The sequence below is a fragment of the Geotrypetes seraphini genome, chromosome 4 (assembly GCF_902459505.1).
Source record: "Geotrypetes seraphini chromosome 4, aGeoSer1.1, whole genome shotgun sequence".
NCBI lineage: Eukaryota > Metazoa > Chordata > Amphibia > Gymnophiona > Dermophiidae > Geotrypetes > Geotrypetes seraphini.
In genome coordinates this window covers 322,143,655-322,171,006 of record NC_047087.1, presented here as the reverse complement: position 1 = coordinate 322,171,006, position 27,352 = coordinate 322,143,655, and the positions used below count along the sequence as shown (strand labels likewise).

The window sequence follows — 27,352 nt, the reverse complement described above, 5'->3', positions numbered from 1 at the left end:
ATCTAACAGCAGGGGTAAGAATGTTTTCGGACACCGACTAGCCCATCTGCTTCGTAGGGCTATAAACTAGGTAAGTTGGGGGAGGGCACCAGTGCAGTAGGTAATATCCTGAGGAGGAAAGTCACAGCTCCACTTCTGAGTCCAAGGTAAGTACTCCCATTGCGAACAATTCTGAGTCCGAGGTAGGTACTCACATTGCAGACAATTCACTAAAAGCCACACTAACTCAGGGACCCAGCAATCACAAGGTATGGAAAGCTATGTATGTTAATGCGCACAGTTTAGGCAATAAAATTCTGGAGCTGGAGACCGAAATTATGAACGCTGACCTTGATGTGGCGATTTCAGAAACTTGGTTCACAGATTCTCATGGGTGGGATATGGCTATACCGGGTTACAACTTACTTTGTCAAGACAGGGAGGGAAAGTTAGGAGAAGGGGTAGCACTATACACTAGAGAAGACATTAAAACTACGAGAATCACAGATGTCAAGTACTCCCGGGAATCACTCTGGGTAAACCTAGCCAGAGGCAATGAAAAATGCCTGTATCTTGGTGTAATATACAGACCTCCAAGACAGCTGGAAAACAAAGACATAGAACTAATCAAAGACATAGAGAATATCACTTTAAAGGGGGACACTGTACTGCTAGGGGACTTCAACATGCCCGATGCAGATTGGAACACACTCTCAGCGATAACCAGCGACAGCAGAAGGCTATTATCCTCCATAAAAGGAGTACAACTCAAACAACTGGTTTTGGAGCCCACTAGGGCCCAGGCGATACTAGACCTGGTACTCACCAACGGAGAAAGCGTCTCAGAGGTCGCGATAGGCAATAAGCTAGCCTCCAGTGACCACAACATGGTATGGTTCACCCTCAGGAAAGGTTCCACTAGATCAAGCACGACAACAAAAGTACTCAACTTTCGAGGCACTGACTTCAAACGCATGGGAGATTTCGTCCATCAGGCACTACAAAACCAAGCTGGGACTGATGATGTGGAGGCTATGTGGTCAACCTTGAAATCTACCCTACATGTAGCAACGAACCGCTACATAAAATCAGTAAGCAAACGGCAAAGGAACAATAGACCGCAATGGTTCACCGCAGAGATCTCAGACCTCGTTAAAGAAAAGAAACGAGCATTCATTTCCTACAAACATTCGGAGACAAGGGAGGCTAAATTAGAATACATGGCCAAGTCTATAGCGGTCAAAGTGGCAGTCAGAGAGGCCAAGCATCGGGTTGAAGTAAACCTAGCAAAGAACATTAAGAAGGGGGACAAATCCTTCTTCAGGTATATTAGTGACAGAAAAAGAAACACTGACAGGATAGTGCGCCTTAGGAAACCAGACAGGAATTATGTAGAATCAAATTCAGATAAAGCCGAACTCCTAAATGAATACTTCTGCTCGGTCTTCACCTCCGAGGCACCGGGGTCCGGTCCACAGTTGCAGGCAAAGCAGAGTTCCGATGACCCGTTTTGGAATTTTGAATTCACACCCGGTGACATCTACGAAGAACTATCAAGACTCCAGGTGAACAAAGCCATGGGACCGGACAATCTACATCCCAGAGTGCTCAGTGAGCTCAGTGACATCTTAGCGGAACCGTTATCCGTACTCTTCAATCTTTCCCTGAGTACGGGAAGAGTCCCCTTGGACTGGAAAACAGCCAATGTCGTTCCTCTGCACAAAAAGGGTTGCAGGGCAGAGGCTGCGAATTACAGGCCGGTGAGTCTCACATCGATAGTGAGTAAACTCATGGAAACTCTAATCAAACAAAAATTGGACACGATCCTAGACGAGGAGAATCTACGCGATCCCCACCAACATGGATTCACCAAGGGTAGGGCCTGCCAATCCAATCTCATCAGCTTCTTTGACTAGGTAACAAGAAAACTAGATTTGGGAGAGTCCCTGGACGTCATGTACTTGGACTTCAGTAAAGCTTTTGATAGTGTCCCCCACCCAGGTTATTGAGCAAGATGAAATTGATGGGATTAGGTGAAACACTAACTGCATGGGTCAACGATTGGCTGAGTGGTAGACTTTAGAGGGTAGTGGTTAATGGTACCCCCTCCAAAACTTCGGAGGTGACCAGTGGTGTGCCGCAGGGCTCGGTCTTGGGCCCGATCCTTTTCAACATATTAATAGGAGACATGACTCAGGGGCTTCAAGGTAAAATAACATTATTCGCCGATGATGCCAAACTATGTAACATTATAAGTAACAACAAATTGTCTGACAGTATGACGCAGGACCTGCTTTCATTGGAACATTGGTCCTCGACCTGGCAGCTTAACTTCAACGCTAAAAAATGCAAGGTCATGCACCTTGGCTACAGCAATCCGTGCAGAACGTACACATTGAATGGAGAAACCTTGGCTAGGACTACAGCAGAACGAGATTTGGGGGTGATCATTAGTGAAGACATGAAAACTACCGATCAAGTGGAGAAGGCTTCATCCAAGGCTAGGCAAATGCTGGGTTGTATCCGGAGAAGCTTTGTCAGTCGGAAACCCGAAGTCATAATGCCATTGTACTGAACCATGGTGAGGCCTCATCTGGAGTACTGTGTACAATTCTGGAGGCCACATTACCGTAAGGATGTGATGAAAGTTGAGTCGGTTCAGCGAATGGCCACCAGGATGGTCTCAGGGCTCAAGGATCTCTCGTACGAAGAAAGGCTGAATAAATTGCAGCTATACTCTCTCGAAGAACGTAGGGAGAGGGAAGACATGATTGAGATGTTTAAATATATCAAGGAAGAAGATGATATTTTCTTTCTTAGAAGACCCTCGGCCACAAGAGGGCATCCGCTAAAAATCAAGGGCGGGAAGTTTCATGGCAACACCAGGAAATACTTCTTCACCAAAAGAGTGGTTGACAATTGGAATAGGCTTCCAGTGGAGGCGATCAAGGCCAGCAGCGTGCCAGATTTTAAGCATAGATGGGATGCTTATGTCGGATCTCTAAGAGGGTAGAGTTAAGGGGATGGGTCATCAGAGTGTGATCTCTCAAATGGTAACTAGGGAGGAGGGTCAATAGAGTGGGCAGACTTGATGGGCTTTGGCCCTTTTCTATGTTTCCATGTTCTATGTTTCTATGAAGGTCTGATCCGGAGATGGCAGTTCTTATGTTCACAGCAGAACTTGCTGACACAGAGAGGGTTAAGAGAAAGGGTGGGGCAGAACAAAAGTTGTGTTAAAGACTCTATTTAAAGTATCTAAAGTATTGAAACCAATGACGATTTTTGGTGCCTGAATATGTTTAAAAGTTTATATACATACAGGTGGTACCGCTGAGGTCTATAAGATTCAATTTATAAAACTCTTGCTTTATTACTTTTTAACGCCAGAAGTGGCATTAGGTGTCATAAAGTGCCTCCTTAGCCACAATTCACATGAAAGGTAGATCATGAAAACCCTGGCCTACATTTCCGGTGCCTACCTTTCACGAACATGTGATTCTATAGATGTCACAGTTGCATAGTTGACATGCGATCGGTGCCCTATTCACTGTGCTCCAAAATATCCCAGAACAGAGTGAACAGGACCTTTCCAGTGGATGGTTGAGACTAGAACTTCTTCATGACTAGAGATGATGTATGATGCCATTGTGAAGACGGCCTCTTGCTTTCAGGCTCATAGTGATGCACCCAGGATTCATTCCCTGGAACGATACATGCCAGGAAGCCTTCTCCTTCATCATTATACCGTGCCAAGAAGGCTGTGGAAGTCTGCTCACGAATCATCTTGTGCTTGTCAGTCAGCATCCCAGGCACCCACTGTGCACACAACTTGTGATACTTAAGAACCTCCTTGCGATACTTGAGAACTTCCATGACAATGGTATGTGCAGATCTGATACCGACATCCAATTCCCTGGCCAGGAACTTCTCATCAGTGATGACCATGCTGGGGCGAAAGGAGTGTTCCTCGTCAAAGATTGATTTTCGCCCATTTTTAAATGCATCTATCCACTCACACACTTTTCTGTTGCCAATGCAGGTATCTCCACACTGTTGCAGCATTCTTCTATGAATTTCACAAGGTGTCACATCCTCCAACCCAAAAAATCTGATGACTGCTCGCTGCTCATCCACTGTGCAAACATCTAAGGGTGGGAGTTTAAAATGCTGGAGTGTATGTTTCATGAAATACTGTCACTTTTTGAAATGCCCTTGTATAATGCCTTCAAGATTAAACATAATAACTTGAATTCAATGCATTTGGAGATAGGCAACCAGTACAGCTGGTACAAAACTGGAGTAATGTGATCAGTTTGGCTCCACTAATGAGCCTGGTGGCCATATTCTGGACAAGCTGCAGTCGCTGCTAACTTGCTTTCCCAGAACCCACAAAAAGAGATTTACAGTAATCCAATCTATTGGTGATTAAAACATTGACTAGTTTAGTCAAATTCTCTTCTAGATAAAATAGATCTTAAACAATAAAACAGGACTTGAGCACATGGCCTATCTAAGGCTTAAAACTCAAAGATTCATTACAACAGACTTCTAATGTATTCTGTGAAGAATTTCAGAGTTTTCTGCTTATGTGAATTCCACATAGCTGTATTATTTTGCTACATCACTGCCTCTGGGAAGTGAACCCCAGCTGTCCTCCAAAGAACTGCACCATCCCTCTGGTCATATGGTCTTGCAACTTTGAGATCACAGTGCATAGTCGCTCCTCCTCCCTCGTTTACAGCCCCTTGTAATTTCTCTACCCCAAATGCAGAACTGCTATTTCTTGCTGCCAAACACTTCACCACAATCCTCACCACAGTGATGCTGGATCCTGGGGGTCTGCTGATCATTTAACCCTTTGATATTCTATTTCTCCTTAGGGGAGTCTATTGAATAATTGGAAACACTCTCTGGGGCTCTTTTACTAAAGTGCGCTAAGCAATTAACAAGTGAATTAGCGCGTGTTACCGTGCTGGTATGGCAGTTTGTGCATGCTATATTAGGGGGTAAGAACTTAGCGGGTCTTGGGCATGGAGTGTATACTACAGTTTACTGATCTTGTATAACTATGTTCTCAGCGTAAAGTTGTACTTATCAGGAAGGCATTCTGCATGTGTGTTAACATGCTAACACACATGCAGAATGCCCTCATAATCTTGAAAGAATATTTTCTTCAACACCAATAGGTACAGGTTTCATGGTTACAATATGATGTAGAAAAATAGGTGAAGAAAACAGAGCAGTGAAGGATTCCAGATGTTATGCAGGCATCTGATGGCTGATGGCTGGCAGAGGCATAAGTGAGCAGCACCCAAGGCAGGGGGAGGGCTGCAAGAGAGAACCCAATAGGAACAGAGGAAGGTCACACCTTACTGATCTTGTCAGGGCAAAGGTATAGAAATGACCAGGAAGTGAGAAGTGAGTCAAAGGATTCAAGTTTAGCTGAGAGAACAAAGGGAGGTGATCTTAGGAGAAAGACCACTGGCAGAGAAGATTTTACAGGCAATGTGTAAGACTACATTTCCCATAATGCTTAGCTCGCATATCCTGGCGAGAAGTAGCTACAGCAATAAAGTTCTGTCTTGGAGCTCTGTCACAACCAGGGTAAGGCAGCCGGAGGCATACATAACAACATAAGAATTGCCGCTGATGGGTCAGACCAGTGGTTCATCGTGCCCAGCAGTCTGCTCCCGTGGCAGCCCTTAGGTCAAAACCAGTGCCCTGAGGCTAGCCTTACCTACATACGTTCTGGTTCAGCAGGAACTTGTCTAACTTCGTCTTGAAACCCTGGAGGGTGTTTTCCCCTATGACAGACTCCAGTTTTCTACCACTCTCTGGGTTAAGAAGAACTTCCTTATGTTTGTGCAGAATCTATCCCCTTTTAACTTTAGAGAGTGCCCTCTCGTTTTCTCTACCTTGGAGAGGGTGAACATCCTGTCTTTCTCTACTAAGTCTATTACCTTCGATCATGTCCTCTCTCATTCTCCTCTTTTCAAGGGAGAAGAGGCCCAGTTTCTCTAATCTCTCACTGTACGGCAACTCCTCCAGCCCCTTAACCATTTTAGTCACTCTTCTCTGGACCCTTTCGAGTAGTACTGTGTCCTTCCTCAAGTACGGCGACCAGTGCTGGATGCAATATTCCAGGTGGGGGCGTACCATGGCCCGGTACAGCGGCATGATAACTTTCTCCGATCTGTTTGTGATCCCCTTCGTAATCATTCCTAGCATCCTGTTCGTCCTTTTCACCGCTGCCACGCATTGCACGGATGGCTTCATTTACTTGTCGACCAGTACTCCCAAGTCTCTTTCTTGGGGGGTCTCTCCAAGTACTGCACCGGACATCCTATATTCATGTATAAGATTTTTGTTACCAACATGCATCACCTTACACTTATCCACGTTAAACCTCATTTGCCATGTCGCAGCCCATTTCTCGAGCGTGTTTATGTCACGTTGCAGGTCTTCGCAATCCTTCTGCATCTTCACTACTCTGAAAACCTTCGTATCATCTGCAAATTTAATCACCTCGCTCGTCGTACCAATTTCCAGGTCGTTTATAAATATGTTGAAGAGCACAGGTCCAAGCATCAAACCCTGCGGCACTCCACTCATGACGCTTTTCCAGTCCGAGTATTGTCCGAGTATTGTCTCTGCTTCCTATCCGCCAACCAGTTTTTAATCCAAGCGAGTATTTCACCCTCGATTCCATGGCTCGCAAATTTTTGAAGTAGTCGTTCATGCGGGACCTTGTCAAACACCTTCTGAAAATCCAGATATACAATGTCGACAGGGTCACCCCTGTCTACCTGCCTGTTGACTCCCTCGAAGAAGTGCAGCAAGTTCATCAAGCAAGATCTTCCTTTGCTGAAGCCATGCTGGCTTGTCCTCATCAGATCGTGTCCGCCAAGGTGGTCAATGATATGGTCCTTTATCAGCGCCTCTACCATCTTTCCCGGTACCGAGGTCAGACTCACTGGTCTGTAGTTTCACGGATCTCCCCTTGAACCTTTCTTGAAGATCGACGTAACATTCACCACCTTCCAGTCTTCCGGAATCCTTCCCAATTTAATCGACAAGATTGGTTATTAGTTGAAGCAGTTCAGCTATAACCTGTTTCAGTTCCTTGATTACCCTAGGATGGATGCCATCCGATCCATGGGATTTATCATTTTTAAGCCTATCAATCTCCCTGCTTACCTCTTCTAGACTGACTGTCAACCCAGTCAACTTCCCGTCTTCGTTTCCTGCGTATAGCCTGTCAGCTTCCGGTATGTTGTGTATATCCTCTTCGCTAAATACAGATGCAAAAAATGTGTTCAGTTTGTCGACGATGGCTTTGTCCTCCTTTAGCACTCCCTTTATATCATGGTCATCCAACGGCCCCCAACGCTTCCTTCGTGGGTCATTTCCCCTTAATATATCAAAAGAACGGCTTGAAGTTTTTCGCCTCCTTGGCTATTTTTTCCTCATATTCTCTTTTGGCCCCTCTTACCGCCTTATGGCACCTGCTTTGGTGTTGTTTGTGCTTTTTCCAGTTTTTGTCTGTTTTTGACCTTTTCCATTCCTTAAACGAAGTCTTGTCTCTGATCGCTTCTTTCACCGCTACAATGAGCCACGCCGGTTCCTTGTTCTTTTTCCTTTTGGATCCCTTGTTGATGAGAGGTATATATTGATTTTGCGCCTCGGTGACTGTGTCCTTAAAATGGAACCATGCTTGCTCTAGCGTCTTTACAGTGCTTATCTTCTTCTTAATATTCTTCCCCACCATGAGTCTCATCCCTTCGTAATTCCCTTTTCGGAAGTTCAGTGACGTGGCCGTCGTTTTGGATCGATGTTTCGCCCCGTGTCCAGATTGAAGTGGATCATATTGTGATCACTGCTTCCCAGTGTCTCTTCTACTTCTACACCTTGCATCAGTCCTCATAGTCCATTTAGAATTAAGTCCATTAAAAAAAAGTCCAGAATTGCATTTCCTCTCGTATTTTACTTGACAAGTTGTTCCAGGAAGCAATCGCCTATAGCATCCAGGAACTTGGGCTCCCTACCAAAGCAGGAGGTGCCTAGCTTCCAGTCTATCCCCGGATAATTGAAGTCGCCCATGATAACTGCGTTGCCTCCCTTGCAGTTGAGTTTAATCTCGTCCATCAGTTCTCCATCCGTTTCTTCAGACTGCCCTAGGGGTCGGTAGTAGATGCCGATCTTCGTTTCTGTTCCATTTGTTCCCGGAATTTTGGCCCATAGAGACTCTACCTTATTTTTTGTTTCTGGTGTGTTCTCTCCGGTACACTTAATTCCCTCTTTGACGTATAAAGCAATACTCCCTCCTTTTTGACCCACTCTGTCTCTGCGGTATAGCTTGTATCTTGGTAGCACAGTGTCCCAAACGTTTTCCTCATTCCACCATGTTTCTTTGATGCCAATGATGTCAAGGTTATCTTTTTGTGCCATAGCTTCCAATTCCTTAGGCTCCTTTCATTTGTGTACATACACTTGAATTTGCAGCCTGTTGCTTTCTTGCTTTTCCTCCCCTTTTGTGTCTCTTTCGATTTCTGCCTTGCTTATGATCCGGTGAGTCTTCCCCACAATCTTCCTGCACAGTATCCTCTGGGTATACCGTTTCCCAAACCATCAACTCTTGGTCAACTGTCGGCTTTCCCTTTCTTCCTAGTTTAAAAAATTCTCAATTTCTCGCTTGATGTTGCTTGCAAGTAGCTTCATTCCATCTCTGCTGAGGTGGAGTCCATCCTTCCTTTATAGCTTGCTCTTCCCCCAGAACGTCATCCAGTTGCGCACAAAGTGGAATCCTTCTTCTTCACACCAGCGCCTCATCCACGCGTTGACTGCTTGCAGCTCCATCTGCCTCTTCTCATCAGCCCTGGGTACCGGCAGGATCTCTGAGAATGTTACCCTTGGCGTTCTGGTCATCAGCTTCCTTCCAAGCCTCTGGAACTGGTCCTTCAGTCCTTCCCTGCTGTAGTTCCTGTTGCTCACAATGTTTGTCCCCACATGGACCACCACCTCCGTATCTTCCTTTTCCATGCCGATCCTGTCTTCCTCTCGCTATATGGCTGTCAACCTGTCTGATGATGGAGTCCCCCATGACAATCACTGTCCTCTCTATCTTCTCTTGTCTCTCCAGCTGCAGGTCCGTGTCCGCGGTTTATGTCCATCTCTCCAGCCTTAGGTCTGTGTCCTCTGCGCACTTCCATCTTCCCTCATCCTGGGGTTGGTTTGCACCGGACTCATCTTCCTGTGGGTTCCCACCGCTGTTTCAAGGTTTCGCTGCTGTGTCACCCATTTCTTCCTTGTGGTTGTCCTCCAGGTGGTCCTCACTCACTGTAGGTGTATCTTGGCAGTTCCACTGTTGCTGGTGATTTTCCACGGCCTCCCTGTATGCCTCCTTGATGAACTTCTCTAACTCCCGGACTTCTTCCTTAATGGTTTCCTTTGTCTTGAAGTCTGCCTCTGTCCTCCTCCATTGCTCAAAATGCTTCTAGTTCCTGTATTCTGCCTTCCCGAAGTCTGCCTTGTTTCTTCAGGAACTCCAGTTCCCCGCATCAAGTGCATACATAAGACCGCCTCCCAGAGGGGAGGTAGTCATACATATGGCAAACGGTGCAGAAAACTGGGCAGCTCAACATCCTGCTTCTATCTGCTGTTCCCATTGCTGTCCACTTGCCGGTCCGCTAACTGAAGTGGCATCTCACTGTTTCCTTATGTAGTGTCCTTGGTATTACTGTGAGGTCCCTCACCTGATTTTATACCTGCTACCCTTGCTTGCTTGTTGCTTGTGTGTCCTCTGTGTCTGCTGTGTTTGTTAATCTACTGCTTATCTGTCCTGTTGCCCTTGTGGTACTTGTCTGTGTAGGTGTTCTTACTTAGCGCTTCTTCTTAGCAGTGAGGTGTCCCTTCTTAAGGCCCTTTGCAAAGGCACTCTCGCTAAGGCACGCTCGCCTTCGATGTGTGCTGAATGGCTGAGAGCCGTTAGCTCCTCCCCTTTTAAGGAGGCATTCCAGATCGGTGCTTTGCTGATGTCAGGGGTGGGCGGAGCTACCTCTTGCTGCTGCCCCTCACTCTCTCCTGCCTTCCAACTCTCTTCTCCTAACACTACAATTAGCCCGTTGTACATAATACATAGTTACTGTCATCTTTGTAATTCGTGCAGGTTCACTTAGCACCTCCTCAATTAGATTTATGCATACCAGTACATTTTTCAGTGTACTTAACCAGTGGAGTCTAGAATTTTGTTCAAGTTTTCCTGCATGAGTTACAAAGCAGTTTTGGGGATGTACCTGATTATCTTGCCTCCCAGTTTTCCAACAGGAGTACTCGTAGAATAAACCTATTTAATTATCCTTCTTTTAAATCATGCCAATACAAGAAGTTCCTTGACAGAATCTTATCATTCCAGGCCGCCAAACTGAATCCATGGCTTGGAAGATGAATACTTGAGGCTACTTCCTATCTTGACTAGAAAATCACTAAAAACACACCTGTTTGATATGTTTTCCTCTTAGTCTATCAAATTATGATTCTTAACAGCTTTTACTTTCTAATTGAACCATTGTCTTAACTTTTAGTGATTTTATCTGATGTATCCTTTTTACTGATTGTTTTTATCTTGTATTAGATACTAATTGTTTATCTTGTAGTTTAAATACTGGTTGTGAACCACTTTGAACTTTTGGTCTAGCGGTATACAAGAAATAAATGATTATTATTATTAATATTTGCTGTTAAGGGCCACCAAGTGAAATGTTGCTACCATTTGGGTTTCTGCCTGGTACTTGTGACCCAGATTGGTCACTGTTGGAAACAGGAAAGTGACTTAGATGAACCATTGGTCTGACCCAGTTCTTATAAGAGCAAAACAACTTAGTGCTCCTGCAGAAGTTCAGAGACCTAAAAGGGGGGATTATTAATGTCAGGTACCTTATGGCATAAGCAATGGAAACAGTGTCACAAAACAAGGCTGAGACTGAACCAGATTCACTCTGCCCACCGATCAAGTCCCGACCACTTAGCAACCCCCAACTTGCAAATGAGGGGAAGGGCATCCAAAAGTAAGGAACGACTGCTGAGGACCAATCGCTCACGTCCCTGCTGCCGCTCCTGAGCATTCTCTCCTATGGCATCTCTCCTGCTCTCTGCCGTCCTTCCCCACAGTGTGAGCCGGTGGTTTTAAAGTGGGGCTGCACTGCGGGGAAGGGCGGGAGAGAGCAGGAGAGTCGGGGCGGCACGGACTTCATTTTGGTCACGTTCTTCGTTTAGGCAAGAGGCTGCACTGCGGGGAAGGGCGGGAGAGAGCAGAAGACTTCATTTCGGTCTCTGCATAATGGGCAACTTGCATTAACCACAGGCTCGTGAAAGTTTCTTCCTTGCGCGGAGAGAAAAACTCGAAGGAGCTCAGAGCGCACGGAGCACATGAGCAGACCATCTAAAGGCAAAGAAGATGGTCTACGCATGCTGAGCAGTGATCCATTTGAATATGGACCCATAGTGAATTGGTCGGCCTGCCACGGATCGGACACGATTGGGCAGGTTAGTGTCTTAAAAGGCCTAGAGCTGAAGTTCTCTTTTCACACCTGTCATGATGTGCAGCAAGGACGAGCTGAAACTGTGCCTGACAGCTTTGAAGGCTTGTGAGGATCCCAGCAGATCACTGTCCAGGGAATGAGACAGTTGCCAGCGATTGGTGAAACCTGCTTGCTTGCGTTCTGTGCGCTGCATTGGGTTGGTGCTTGCTCTGAAAGAAAAAAAAAACATAATAAATAAGGGCTGCTCAGAAATCCTTCTTGCTACTTAGCATGCCTTCCAGGAGGGAACTGAAGACCTGTTGATGCTAGGCGTCTACCTTGAGCACTCAGCTCTGAAAGGTCCCAGAGGAGAAATATGGTCCCTGAGAGGTGCCAGAGTGGGAACTGAAGAATTCATCTTGGACCCATCACTTTTCTCCTGCTTAATCACAACCATCTGAGCAACTTTGATTTGCATTCACTTGAAGATTTGAGATCATTTTCCCATTCAAACAAACTATCCGTCGTGGTATACAAATTATCAAAGCAGAAGGAACAATCATTGGTGCCCCCTAGTCCTTGTATTTTTCAAAACAATGCTCCGAAAACACAGTAAAAAATACGATGTTGGAAGCTATTTTTTTTTTTTTATAGGGCTAGGCACAAACAAATAGCATAACATACAAGTTGCATACTGGGATCGACCAAAAGTCCTGTTTCCAATAGTGGCCAACCCAGGTCCCAAAGAGTAAAACAGATTTTATGCTGATCCTCCTAGGAATATGCAGTGGATTCCCCCATGACATCTCAACAATCCAAACCTTTTATAAACCCTGCTAAACTAACTGATTTCACCACATTCTCCAACAATGAATTCTAGAGTTTAATTACACATTGTGTGAAGAAGTATTTTCTATGGTTTGTTTTAAACCTACCACTTAGTAGCTTCATCGCATGCTTCCAAGTCCCAGTATTTTTGGAAAGAGTAAATAAGCGATTCACATCTACCCTTTCCACTCCTCTATCAAATCACCCCTGAGCCATCTCTTTTCCAAGCTGAAGAGCCCTAGCCGCATTTGCCTCTCCCCATAGGGAAGTCGTCCCATCCCTTTTTAAAAAAAATATAATCATTTTTATTGAAGTTATGCAAAATATAGACAAAAAACAACAGTTGTCACACACTAACATCAAAACTCACAAGCTTATCCCGCTACCCAAACAACCCCCTCCCCCAAAACCAAATGCCAAGTAACCTATCAGAAGCCAGAATCCCCTCCCCCTCCTCCCCAGTGAGCAATGGTTATGAGGAAGAAGCGGTCATTTCCAAGTGGTATAGGGATCCCAGATTTTAGGATATTTATCCAACTGCTGACGCCATAACGCAGTTAGTTGACACATTAAATGAACATAATCAAGATGGCTCAACAAGTAGCGTTGCTCAGGGATCTTAATGAACCTCCAGAATTTCGCTAGGACAAGGGGAACAAAGCTAGACAATTTGCTGGAAAAGTATAGCCCAGAAAAGGTACATTAAAGAAGAAAGCATTCTTGATTCTGAATAATAGGACCCACCATTTCCCCTTAGGGCTTAATAACAGGACCTGACCACCATATGTGATCAAAGGACCCTCCAGCAGAAGTTCTCCTGTTGATCATAGATCTGGGACAGGAGTCATATAGCCATTTGCAATCAGAGAAGAGGCCAGTGGGATTGAAAATAAACTTTGATACAGTATAATACTAACCATGCTGGGTCCCCAAAACTTCTACCCAGCTCTTGCTCCCAACGGGTCCTATAACAATCCATCGGATCATCCCGTGCTAGGAGAGTCCCATATAAACTGGAAATGCCCACCCCCTTCCTGAACCCCTATTCTAACTTAGTTTCTTCCAAGCCAAGATCCCAGAAAGCATGCTTGGCTAGAAAAAGCCATAATTGCATGTAGGTAAATGCATCCTCCACAGGCAGGCCATATTCTTCTTGTAGGGACTCAAAGGGCAGCATCTGCCCATCCTGCCAGAGCTGCCCAACCGTACGGAGCCCTGCCCGTACCGTCCCAACCCTTTTATCATTTTTGTCGCCTTCCTCTGTACCTTTTCTAATTCCGCTATATCTTTTTTGAGATACGGCGACCAGAACTGCACACAATATTCGAGGTGCGACTGAACCATAGAGCAATACAAAGGCATTATAACATTTTCTTATTTTTTTCCATTCCCTTCCTGATAATTCCTAACAATCTATTTGCTTTCTTAGCCTCCGACACACATTGAGCTATAAGAGGAGGTGATACATCTAAATATTTTCACAGAGAGGATGGTGGACGCCTGGAACGCCCAAGAGATGCACACTGAGTGGAGGGTTTCAATATATCATCAGTGACAGAGGCCATACAAATTTTGGGTTCAGTTTTGGTGCTGAAACTGGCCCAAAATCTGTATTTGGCCATGTTTCTGTTTTGGCTGAAAATGCGAGTGCATTTTTGTCTGAAACTAAAACTCTCCCACTTCCAAAATCTGAAGCAAGCTGCTTGACCTCCCAGCCCCCAGTGAAAGCCACCATCACTGCCCCCCCCCCCCCCCACCCAGGGCCGCCATCAGGGCAGTACTACCAGTCCTGCATTCAGGGGCCCGGAGCTGACAGGGGGCCCGGGCTCCCCCAGGGTCCTAGGCCACAGTTCTTCAACCGCCGGTCCGCGGACCGGTGCCGGTCCCATTGGCGTATCTAGGAGGGGAGGTCCTCCCCAGGTGCACAGGAGAGAACAGGACGGGGGACCTGCGGAGTTAAATACATCTCCAGCCGCGAGGCTAGTCTTCTGTTCCTACCTGCCCTGCCGCTCACATATAACCGATCGGAAGTGTTCCCCGATGTCAGCGCTGATGTTGGAGGGAGGACTTAAGCAAAGCCTGCCCTCCGATGTCAGCGCTGACGTCGGAGAATACTTCCAGTCGGCTATTTGTGTGCGGCAGAGGCAGGAAACAGGAGACAAGCCTCTCGGCTCGAGCTCCATTTTGCTGAGAAAGTTGCAAAGATGGGCTGGGAGGCAAACGCGGAACACAAAAGGGGGGAGGGAGTGCGTTTTGGACACAAGGCATGAACTTGGGAGAGAGGAAGGGAGGGAAAGAGATGCTGAGGTGGGGGATGGAATGGGTTTTTGGACACAGAAAGCATGGACTTGGGAGATAGGAAGGGAGGGAAAGAGATGCTGAGGTGGGGGATGGAATGGGTTTTTGGACACCGAAGGCATGAACTTGGGAGAGAAGAAGGGAGGGAAAGAGATGCTGAGGTGGGGGAGGGAATGGGTTTTTGGACACAGAAGGCATGAACTTGGGAGAGAAGAAGGGAGGGAAAGAGATGCTGAGGTGGGGGAGGGAATGGGTTTTTGGACACAGAAGGCATGGACTTGGGAGAGAGGAAGGGAGGGAAAGAGATGGTTGTGTACACGGGGAATAGAAGAAAGGAGAATATTTGGTCATAGGGAGGGAGGTATAGATAGTGGCATACCAAGGTGGGGGAGGGTGGGGGGACGGTCCGCCCCACCCCGGGTTTACATCCCAAGGGGGTGCATAGCTGGCCACCCTCCAGTGTTCTCCCTAGGCCGGCAAACTGTGGCTCTTTAGCTACTTGAGTGCCACCGCCGCCATCGGGAACAGGCCGGCACCAAGTTCTCCCAGCTTTTCCCTATGGGGCCGACCAACTCTCACCACTCGCGTCAATTCTGATGTCGGAGAGGATGTTCTGGGCCAGCCAATCGCTGCCTGGCTGGCCTAGAACGTCCTCTCCGACGTTAGAATTGACGTCGGGTGGCGAGAGTTGGTCGGCCCCGCAGGGAAGAGAAGTAGGGCGAACTCGGCGCCGGCCTGTTCCCGATGGCGGCAGTGGCAGCCTATTCCCCAGTGGTGGTGGCAGCATTTTCCCAATGGTGGTGGCATAGGGGAGGGCAGGGAGAAAGAAAGAAAGGGGGGGACAGGAAGCCAGAAAGAAAGAAAGGGGGCAGGGTGAAACAAAGAAAAATGGGGCACGGAGAGAGAGAGAAAGACAGACATACAGAACGAAAGAGGGTGTGGAGAGAGAAAGAAAGAAGGGGGCAGGGTGAGAGAGAGAGAAAAACAGACATACAGAAAGAAAGGGGGTATGGAGAGAGAGAAAAAGAAAGAAGGGGCAGGGTGAGAGAGAGAGAAAAACAGACATACAGAAAGAAAGGGGGTATGGAGAGAGAGAAAAAGAAAGAAGGGGCAGGGTGAAACAAAGAAAAAGTTTGGGGAGGGAATGAGGTCTGGAGGAGAGGAAGCATACAGGAGGCTGAAAGAAGGGAAGAAATATTGGATGCACAGTCAGAAGAATAAAGTGCAACCAGAGACTGATGAAATTACCAAAGGTAGGAAAAATGATTTTATTTTCAATTTAGTGATCAAAATGTGTCTGCTTTGAGAATTTATATATGCTGTCTATATTTTGCACAATGGCCCCCTTTTACTAAACCGCAATAGCGTTTTTTAGCGCAATGAGCCTATGAGCGTTGAGAGCAGCGTGGGGCATTCAGCACAGCTCCCTGCGCTAAAAACTGCTATCACGTTTTAGTAAAAAGGGAGGGGGAAAATTTGTCTATTTTTGTATAGTTGTTACTGAGGTGATATTGCATAAAGTCATCTGCCTTGACCTCTTTGAAAATCCGCGGAATATAAATGATAATTAACATTTTCTCTGCGTACAGCGTGCTTTGTGTTTTTAAAATTTTATTGTTGGTAGATCATTTTGACTTGGCCACAAAGGTAAGGGGGAGGGAGGGAGGGGAGCTGCTGAAAGACATCTAGTAATCCTTGCAGGCTTGACTGTGCAGGGAATTATTTTTGTAAAATCATGTTTTGTTATTTATCCTGGGAGTAGCTGTTTAGAATGTAGATCAAGCATCCTACTCTCTTATCAACTGCAGTCTCAGATTTGGATTTAAGTTTTAAAGGCATTCAGGAGCCAGCTGAAGACAATTAGAAAGAATCATGAACTCAAAAGGTTGAGCACCAAAATTCAATGCAAAGAAATGCAGAGTAATGCATTTGGGGATTAATAATCGGAAGGAACCGTATATGCTGGGAGGTGAGAAGCTGATATGCATGGACGGGGAGAGGGACCTTGGGGTGATAGTGTCCAAAGATCTAAGGGCGAAAAAACAGTGTGACAAGGCGGTGGCTACTGCTGGAAGGATGCTGGGCTGTATAAAGAGAGGCATAGCCAGTAGAAGGAAGAAGGTGTTGATGCCCCTGTACAGGTCATTGGTAAGGCCCCACTTGGAGTATTGTGTTCAGTTTTGGAGACCGTATCTGGCGAAAGACGTAAGAAGACTTGAGGCGGTCCAGAGGAGGGTGACGAAAATGATAGGAGGCTTGTGCTAGAAGGTGTATGAGGAGAGACTGGAAGCCCTGAATATGTATACCCTAGAGGAAAGGAGGGACAGGGGAGATATGATTCAGACGTTCAAATACTTAAAGGGTATTAACGTAGAACAAAATCTTTTCCAGAGAAAGGAAAATGGTAAAACCAGAGGACATAATTTGAGGTTGAGGGGTGGTAGATTCAGGGGCAATGTTAGGAAATTCTACTTTACGGAGAGGGTGGTGGATGTCTGGAATGCGCTCCCGAGAGAGGTGGAAACTGTGACGGAGTTCAAAGAAGCGTGGGATGAACACAGAAGATTTAGAATCAGAAAATAATATTAAAGATTGAACTAAGTGGAGATGCAAAACATGATGAACTGAGCTGAGAGGACCAAGGTGAAACTGTGACTAATGTTCCTGGGTGATGAGAAGGAATGTATACTGTACCTTAAGAACAGCATCTGAAGAATGACCCTCGACTAGGAGATCAAACCCCTATGTCAATGCTAGGAATGAAGATTCCAAGAACAATCTAGGAGAGAAATAGATATTATAGACCTCAGCCATGCTCAAACATAAGTCTAGCTCTAATAGAGTAATAAAATATGTATTTATTTCATTTATTTATTTCCCATCTAAAACCTAGGTAGGTTGGCTCTCTCTTTGTTGACAACACTTACATCCTCCCTGTCATCTTTGACTCCCCTTTCTCTTTCTCTTTCTCTGCACAAATCCAACAGATTGCCAAAATCTGTTGTTTCTTTCTCTATAATATCAGCAAAATCTGACCCTTAGCCACACCCTTATCACCCCTCACCTAAACTACTGCAACTTGCTTCTCACAGGTCTTCCACATGACCATCTCCCCTTCAATCCATTCAAAATTCCACTCTATGACTTATATTCCACCAGTGTCACCCCTCTCCTCAAGTCATTTCATTGACTCCCTCTCCATTTCCACATACAATTCAAATTCCAGTTGTTGACTTACAAGGGCATTTACTCTGCAGTTCCTCAATTCCCTAGAACTATGTTCATCAGGCAAGTCTCTCTTATCTGAACCCTTCTCTACTGGCAACTCCAGACTAGGTTCCTTCTATCTTGCTGCACCATATGCCTGGACCAGACTGCCTATGTCAGTGCGTCAAGCTCTGTCCCTGGCAGTATTTAAATCCAGGCTTAAAGCCCACTTTTTCGAGGTTGCTCATAACTTAATTCCCAGTCACTTTGTAAAGCACCCATGCCTGAGATATTCCCTGAGCCCCTACTTGTCCTGTTTGTCTGTTTGATTAGATTATAAGCTCTACTAAGCAGGGACTGTCTTTTGAATGCTTTAATGTGCACTGCATACATCTAGTGATGCTATAGAAATGTTGAGTAATAGTAATGTCAGAAAAAGACCAGCTGTCTCATCCAAACTGGCCAGTTATTGTTTTCTTCATTATGAAAGATCTATGCCAGCTGCTAGCTATACAGCATGAAAAATTGGAAGATAAAACTCCACATCCAGGACCATTTTTTTGACTTACCATTTTGAATGGATGATCATAAAAGACCCCCCCCTCCACACACACACACACACACACACACTTTGTTCATATCCAGTTCTACATCCTTTCCACGTCTAAATAAATAGCTACCAACAGTTTTGAACTGCTATCCAAACATCTGGCCTTCTAGGTCTCCCATAGTCATCAGGGGTGTTACCCCATCACTGACAATCTGCTGCCTGGAGCCTGTGGCCTGATACCAAACCTGATTCTTTCATGGCCTGCAGCAGGGATGGAGAAACTATAGCCCCAGGCAATGGTTTATCATTTATTAAATGCACAGTAATAATATACCACCTTCTGTAGAGGCTAAATCATCTGGTCTCTGTCTCATGCCCAAATCCTTCCTATGATCCAGCTCACTACTGGTTTGCCCTGGCAAAATAACATCAGTAAGGGTCCTAAAGTGGAAATTCTTTAAGAGGCACCTAACTTACCCCTCTTGCTGCGTGGCCAACGCAATTACCACAGCTTTGTAAAAGGAGTCCTTAATTAGTAAATTGGCTTCAGTAATGAGCTTTCACAGAGTGGGAGATTGGCACCTATCTTCTTAAGCACTTATCAGCACCTGACTCTACAGTGGAGAAAGACGTAGACACTGCTAGGACTTTAGACCTTTAGGCAACTGAGACTCAGCATAATTCTACGTGTGTTTGACATGCAATGAGAAAGCACCAATTACAGAATCTGGCCCTTGTGCCCTGATTCTGTATAGGACACCCGGTCTCAGAAGCCGACAGGCGTGCTATACAGAATCATCCGTGTTACAGATGTGGCCGCTACACTTACCGTGATACGTATAGCGGCCATGGCTGCGGCCACCAATTGCCAGCAAGAGGGTGCCAAACCCCTCCTCCCGGAAGGCTCCCACCCAACTCCCCGCTCCCCTAAGTTCGCTGGCAGGAGGGTGCCCAACCCCTCCTACTGGAAGGCCCCCACCCAACCTCTCCTGCTGGAAGATCCCCCCCCCCCGCCCCATATGCCTGGAATAAACTAGCTGAATCCATCTGTTACGCCCCTTCCCTTGTTCAAAAGTAGGCTGAAAACCCACCTTTTTGAGACAGCCTTCAACTCATAACCCTACTCCCTAGCCAGCAGTTTAACCATCCCCTCTAACTGTAACCCTTACCCTTGTCTATCTTGATTGATTAGACTGTAAGCTCTTCCAAGCAGGGACTGTCTCCTTTGTGACTCTGTACAGTGCTGTGTGTGTCTGGTAGCGCTATTGAAATACTTAATAGAAACTGCAGAGTTCATTTATTTCTGTATAATATGACCAAAATCTGCCCTTTCCTTTCTGAACATTTATCCACTACAACCCAGGGGTATAGCCACAAGTGGGTCTGGGCTGACTTTGACCCATCCAGCAGTCATGTGCACCACTTAGGTAGCTGGAAGAGATCCCCAACTCAGGTTGCCAGATTTTTAAAGGTAAAAAAAGAAGACATGTGGCCCCACCCTGTTCTAAGCTTCTATTTCTTCTACATAGAGCTACTAATTTCATGTTTTCAACTATTGTCTGATGCTTCCTGTTATAATAATTCTTCTTTTAGGAAAATTACCTTGTTTAATAGTCAAACCTGTTTAAGATCAAGCGATCCTAGACTCAGCGTTGACCAAAGGTCTGAAGGTTCTGACCCGAGTCACAATGAGCCGCACGACCTAAGAGTGAGATCACCACATTCTGAGCACAAAAGCTGGGTAACAACATTCCAAATATTTCTTGGATTATATTCCTCACTAGTATTTTAGCCCATTACATTAACGGGTGCTAGAATATATGTCTGTCTTTATTTCTGTCTCTCTCTCTCTCTCTGTCCTGCTGTCTTTCTTTCTGTCTGTCTCTGTCCCTGGCCCCCTTTGTCTGTCTGTCTTTCTGTGTCTCTCCCTGTCTCTGTGTCTTTCTTCTTTTCTTTCTGTCTCCCTTCCTCCCCCTTGTGGTAGAATATATGTCTGTCTTTCTTTCTGTTTCTCTCCATACCCCTGTCTTTTTCTTTCTGTCTCTCTTCTTCCCGCTGTCTTTCTTTCTGTCTCTCTCCCTACCTGGCCCCCTTTGTCTGTCTGTCTGTCTTTCTGTCTCTCTCCCTGCCCCTATCCCTGTGTCTTTCTTCCTATCTCCTTCTCTACTTCCCTGTCCAGCAGCCACAGCATTCCCTCTCCCTCTATTTACCGCGAGAGGAGCCTGCACAGACCTAACAGCCCGAGCCCCCAGCAGTGTAACTTCCTGGCGGCTCCTCTCACGATCGCCGCCTTCTCCGACGCAGGAGCGGCTCGTGAGAGGAGCCGCTGCAGCGTCTTTGAGAAGTTGAAAAAAACTTTGGCCCGTCTCCGTGCTCGGCCGCGGCGGGCTACAGCTGCCGCGGCCTGCAGCCGCCGACAGCCGCCGCGGCCGACATCCGCCTTGCCGTATTTTTTTTTTTTATTTGAAAGACGTGGCGGTGGCTCCTCTCATGATCCCCACCTGCGTCGAAAGTCCACTGCGTCTTTCAAAGAACCGTAAGCCGCGCATGCGCACTTCCTATGAGTCGCTACAGCTCACGGAAAACGGACCCATGCGATGGGAGTGCGCATGCGCGGCCTAGCGTTTTATTATATTCCTCATGATGCTGCTGAAGCCGTTGCTGAGAGATAGGTGCCAGTAGTCACCTGTGGGCCCTATAGGCCTATTCCATAATGGGTGCCATGTGTGGTGCAGTGGTGTGAGCTACAGCCTCAGCACCCTGATGTGGGTTCAAATCCCACGCTGCTCCTTGTGACCCTGGGCAAGTCACTTAATCCCCCCATTGCCCCAGGTACATTAGATAGATTGTGAGCCCACCGGGGAAAGTGCTTGAAGTACCACTTAGGCTACTAAAAATAAATACATAGTGCATGTCAGTCATACTTAGGTGCCCTACTATAGGCCAGGGTTTTAAAGGCCTACATTATAGGTTCTTTAGAGAATTGCGCCTAGCAGCACTTCAGTCTTTCTCCACCCCTAAACACACTTATTTTGGCGCCATGTGGTAGACATCATCTATCTTATGTAGAACGGTGCCTGAGGATAGGGGCCTAGTGGTTAGGGCTGCAGGTTCAAGCCCAGCACTGCTCTTTGTGATCCTAGACTAGATAGGGAGAGAGACTTCAGTACCTGAATGTACAAGTGGTGTCTAAATACAAGAACAAATAAAATATTCCTGCCCTCAGGTTTGCTTCCTGGATGCTGAGTGCAAATACACTGCAGGACTATTTCCAAACTCATTTCTTAACAGGAGTCCAGAAGGGCACATCTGTATTCCTATTGCCAAGATGATAATGTAGGGAGGGGCCTAGTGGTACAGCTGCTGCCTCAGCACCCTGAGCTTGTGAGATCAATTCCCAGCACTGCTTCCTGTAACCCTGGTCAACTCGCCCTATCCTCCATCTAATATAATAAAATGGTAGACGCGCATGCGCACTAAAAAAAAACGTGTTCCCTGATCCGTCCCGGTTTTTTTTAGTGCGCATGTGCGGGTTTACGTCACCAAACTCGGCAACTTGGACAACAATTGCGCTTATGCTCAAGCTGCCACCACGAATCCTCTCTCGAACCGCACCAGGATCGAGAGAGGAGCTGCGGCGGGGGCTTGAGCATAAGCGCCATTGTTGTCCCCCTACCTAGCTGCGAGGCTGCGGCGGCCTTCCTCACGGTTTCACGGTGCTTGGTCCGCCAAACAATTCCTGCCCTTGACCAAATTTGCCCCACCGTTCCTTCCCTTCCTCCATCAGGTACAGTTCAGCTCCGCCTATGTTAAAAGCAGCTGCTTTGAAATTGGAGCCCTGCCACCACCGTAACACGTTCCCTCTGCTGCGGTCCCATATGTCAGAGAAGGGGCGGGACCAAGGCAGAGGGGAAAGTGCTACGGCAGTGGCAGGCCTCCGATTTCGACGCGGCTGCTTTTAACATTGGTGGAGCTGCACTGCACCTGATGGAGGGAGGGAAGGAAAGGTGGTTGTGCGCTGTTGAGCCCCTCTGCACGGGCCCAAACCAAAAAAGGAGCCAGGACTCTTCCCAACCCGGCGCCGCCAGACCCGACAAAACGGCCCTACACTCACAGACCCGCGAGCAGGGTTGCCATGGAAACCTAACCGGAATTACATGCAGTCGCGCAAGGGTCAGTGAGAGGGGATCAGGAGCTAAAGAGAGATTGAAAAAAACAAACAAACAACAGTGCACAAGTAGAGAGAGACACACAGACAGTCACAGAAGGACAGGGGGCTAAAGACACAGATTGACAAAATAACAAAACACAGAGGACAAGGAGAGAGAGAGAGAGACACACAGACAGTCACAGAAGGACAGGGGGCTAAAGAGACAGATTGAAAAAATAACAAAACACAGAGGACAAGGAGAGAGAGACACAGGAAAAAAAATGACAAACAGACATACAGCAGCCAAGGAGACAGACATACTTACATACAGCGTCCAAGTAGACAGACAGAGAGACAGCAAAAAAATACAAACAGCCAAGGAGACAAACAGAAAAAAATAAAAAATACAATGCCCAAGGATAAATTCAGGAAAAAAAACCTTCCAGACATACAGTGGCCAAGGAGTTAGACTGAAAAAAAGGCATACAGACATACAGCAGCCAATGAGACAGACAGACTGACAGTGACCAAGTAGACAATCAGCAAAAAAACACAAACAAACACACAAAGCAAAAAATTAGAAACATACAGTGGCCAAGGAGACAGGCATGCAACAAATAGGAAAAATAAAAAAACTTTTAATAAATCAACCATACATGAAGAAGGAATACAAAAAAAAGGGAAAATACACCTACAGGGAAACACAGGATCAAGAGCATACAGAGAAAACAGAAGTTTGCAGGAATCAGGAACATATAGAGAAAGGAGAGCAGAGACCCCTGCAAGAAGAGAAAAATAGCAAAGAGACTGGGGATGAGAAAGAGAGCAAAGATGCTTGCAGGGAGAAAAAGCTAAGCAGTAATGTTACAGCTTGAGAGTGCAGACTGAGGAAGAAAGCAGAGACAGCGCTACACAGGGAAATGGAGGGAGGAAAGAGACAGAAAGAAAAATACAGACAGACCTAAATTCTAGCACCCGTTAATGTAACGGGCTTAACGACTAGTTTATAAATAACCCTTTATAACTATTACCCTGAAAGATCACAAAGTGGGCCATTTTATGAAACCCAAATCGTGTTTTACCTAGAGAAACACCTTTGAAGATCATATTTTTCTTCTTGTATGCTCTACTGGGTTTGCGTGTCCCAGGAGGTGAGGAGAGGAAAAAGAGAGGCATCTCTAAAGGTTTGTAAAGAAAACAGAATTTATCCCAAACAGTTCCCCTCTCCCTGTACTTGGAATAGAGGCTTCAGGCGGCAGAAGGATGTGTAGAAGTCAGTAGGATCTACATCGGGATCCTGCATTTATTTGCATATAAAGGTAGCTTATCATATCAAAGTTACAATCCTAAAAAATTGCAAGCTCTTGTAATGTGGTACCCCATTTTCTTTCCTTATTCAATTTTCTCTTCTGTTCTCCCAGGGGAGCTCAGAACGGTTGACATGAATTTATTCAGGTAAAGCGTTTTCCCTGTCTGTCCTGACAGGCTCACAATCTCTCCAATGTACCTGTTAAATATGAGACATTCCCCAATCTTCAAACAACGGAGTTGCAAAAGAGGGTTTGTGCCTTTGACATCTATTGGCTCAAAAGGTACCCCAGGGGAATCCCTTCCTTCCCCAAGAGTCTGGAGGGGATTTCCACAAGATCCCTGATAGCCCCGTTCCCGTGCAGCTCTTTAGAGCTTTCCCTCTGCTGGGGTCCTTCCTTCTGATGTAACTTCCTGTTTCATGAAACAGGAAGTTACATCAGAAGGAAGGATTCCGGAAGAGGGAAAAACCAAGAGCAGGCCTGAATTGGTGAGTCCAATTTTATTTTATTTTTAAACAAATTGATTCAGCCCAACTGAATCAGTGAATCGATTTGAATCATGAATTGGACAGCACTAGTAGTCAGCAGTATTCGCTGATCCACTCAACTGGTCCACTGAAACCACGGTGAATTTCAACCACAGCATGTTTATGGAAGTCTCACTGCAAGCAATGAGTACGTGAATCATTTTCTACTTAATTCTGTCAGAAATGATTTTTTTGCGCTAAGAATCATATTTTGCTGCTAACGTGTAATGCTACCATTTGTCTACATTATTACTGGGGACACCAGTTGAGCTGGTTAGTGTTAAACAATATTTGCATTACTGGAACCAATGAGGAGTGAACATTTCAAGGCTTTAATACAATGTCCCACAAAGTTTTCCAGCCGCTGGCACACTAAATGCAGTGCCCCGGCCAGAAGGCACCTGGAAGTCAACACGATGATGTCATGTGCATGCATGATGTAATTGCGTCAAAGTCCATGCATGCGCCGAGGCTCGACTTGCCACGACTCTAACATTACAGGGATCCGGGAGGTGCAGGGAGAAGAGGAGAGACGCCGGCCAGGAGAAGAGTTGTCCATGCCAGCTGACTTCCTACAGGACGTGCCTCTCGCTGCGAGAGGCATGTTCTGTAAGCAGGCAGCCAGCATGGACGACTCTCCTCTTCGCCAGTGTGTTGTGGCACACCAGAAATCTCAGGAGACACACAGTTTGCAATACACTGCTTTAATATAATGTCTTCTCTTTGAAACTGCAGCCAGTCCAAAACTTCATTCTGAAGGAAAGCAATGGTTTATGGCAGAGTTTTTTTCACAAGTGATAAATAACTTGCTTAGTTAAGTGAGTGTTTTTTTTAAAGGCAAGATTGAAAAAATAAAGCTTCAAACAAATATCAGTATTTCTGGAACAGTTTCTTTCCCTAGGTTCCTCTAGGAGGTGTGTGGGGGGGGGTTAACTTAGAAGGAGTTCTGACAAATCCAAGAAGGAGCTCCATCACTTGGACTTTAGTGGGGGGAGGAGAGAGGGAGCTCCAACACTGGGACTTTAGTGGGGGAAGGAGAGAGGGAGCTCAAACACTGGGACTTTAGTGGGAGAAGGAGAGCGGGAGCTCCAACACTGGGATTGGTTCTCGAAATTCCTACGCTCCCGCTCCTACACCGTTAACACAAACGGTACCTCATCCCCCGCCTGGAAGCCAAAATGTGGAGTCCCACAAGGCTCACCCCTCTCCCCTATCCTTTTCAACATCTACATGTCCTCTCTGAAACTCCTCCATTTATCCCCCCTAGAAACTCTCTACTCCTACGCTGACGACATCCTCATCCTCCTCGAAACCGACTCGAACCTCTCGAACCTCGCTGAGAACATCTCCACATGCATTACGAACCTCCAATCCTGGGCCCAATCTGTACAAATGAAACTGAATGAGTCCAAAACCAAACTACTTTGGCTCGGCCCAATCTCAGACCATTTACCCACCTCCATCCCTCTACCCTCCGGCCCCACTCTGCAGCTTGAGTTTTCAAGCAAAGTCCTAGGCATCATCTTAGATTCCTCTCTCTCCTTCAACGATCACCTCAACTCCCTGGTAAAAAAATGCTTCTTTAGCCTCCATATGTTGAGGAAAGTAAGATCCTGCTTTCATCATTCTCATTTCGCCATCCTCGTCCAATCCACCATCCTCTCTAGACTGGACTACTGCAACTCCATCTATATAAGCCTAACTAAGAAAAACCTCCATAGACTTCAACTAATTCAGAACGCCGCAGCCAAGCTTATTTTCGCAAAAGGCAAGTTCGACCACGTTTCCCCACTCCTCTTCAAGCTTCATTGGCTCCCAGTATACTCCAGAGTCCTCTATAAATGTGCCTGCATAGCCTTCAAGATTCTACATGGCGTCCTCCCTCCCATTATCCCACTCTTCTGGAACTCCTCAAACCCGCTCTCGACTAGATCCTCCCAAAAACTGAAACTATCTTTCCCTTCTATAAAAGGTATATCCCGCGCAGGAAAACTTGGAACATCCCTCCCCTTTAGAACCATAGAACTCTGGAACAATCTTTCATCCCCGCTCAGAAATTCTAGCTCCTTCCAATCCTTCCGCAAACACTTGAAAACTTGGCTCTTTTCAAAAATCTAATCACCTCCCGTGCTCTAGTATCCTGTCCCCCTCTATCTCCTCAGTCCCTCTCCTTTATCCTTTCTTTGTAGTTCCTTTCCTGTCAAACTCTGTAAACCGTGCCGAGCTCTGCGCACGCGGAGATGGTGCGGTATACAAACCTAAGGTTTAGTTTAGTTTAGTTTAGACATTAGTGGGGGAAGGAGAGAGGGAATTCAAACACTGGGACATTAGTGGGGAAAGGAGGGAGGGAGCTCCAGCACTGGGACTTTAGTGGGAGGGAGGAGAGAGAGAGCTCCAGCACTGGGACTTTAGTGGGGGGGAGGAGAGAGGGAGCTCCAACACTGGGACTTTAGTGGGAGAAGGAGAGCGGGAGCTCCAACACTGGGACTTTAGAGGGAGAAGGAGACTGGGAGCTCCAACACTGGGACTTTAGTAGGGGAAGGAGAGAGGGAGCTCCAGCACTGGGACTTTAGTGGGGGGAGGAGAGAGGGAGCTCCATCACTTGGACTTTAGTGGGGGGAGGAGAGAGGGAGCTCCAACACTGGGACTTTAGTGGGGGAAGGAGAGAGGGAGCTCCAACACTGGGACTTTAGTGGGGGAAGGAGAGAGGGAGCTCCAACACTGGGACTTTAGTGGGGGAAGGAGAGAGGGAGCTCAAACACTGGGACTTTAGTGGGAGAAGGAGAGAGGGAGCTCCAGCACTGGGACTTTAGTGGGGGGAGGATAGAGGGAGCTCCAACACTGGGACTTTAGTGGGGGGAAGAGAGAAGAAACTAGTGATAAGAAAATAAGGGATAAAACAAAATTAGTCCCTGCTGTGGTAACAGTTGTCATGCACTGACAGTTATTGTGTGTTATTTTCTGCATGGCCATCTGAAATGTGTAGA

General features: G+C 46.4%; 1 protein-coding gene across 6 annotated transcripts in view; it reads right to left on the bottom strand.

Moving 5' to 3' along the window:
- The window catches only part of BTBD16 (BTB domain containing 16), a 141,602-nt gene extending 124,116 nt beyond the window's left edge, over positions 1-17,486 (bottom strand). For all 6 annotated transcript variants that reach the window (XM_033942722.1, XM_033942727.1, XM_033942728.1 and 3 more), the window contains exons 1-2: positions 17,316-17,486; positions 11,565-11,725 (exon numbers count right to left, since the gene is read on the bottom strand). In XM_033942722.1, coding sequence (XP_033798613.1) covers positions 11,565-11,725; positions 17,316-17,329 — 175 coding nt within the window. In that variant the 5' untranslated portion in view covers positions 17,330-17,486. The remainder of the gene's footprint in view (positions 1-11,564; positions 11,726-17,315) is intronic.
- Positions 17,487-27,352: the final 9,866 nt, after the last annotated feature.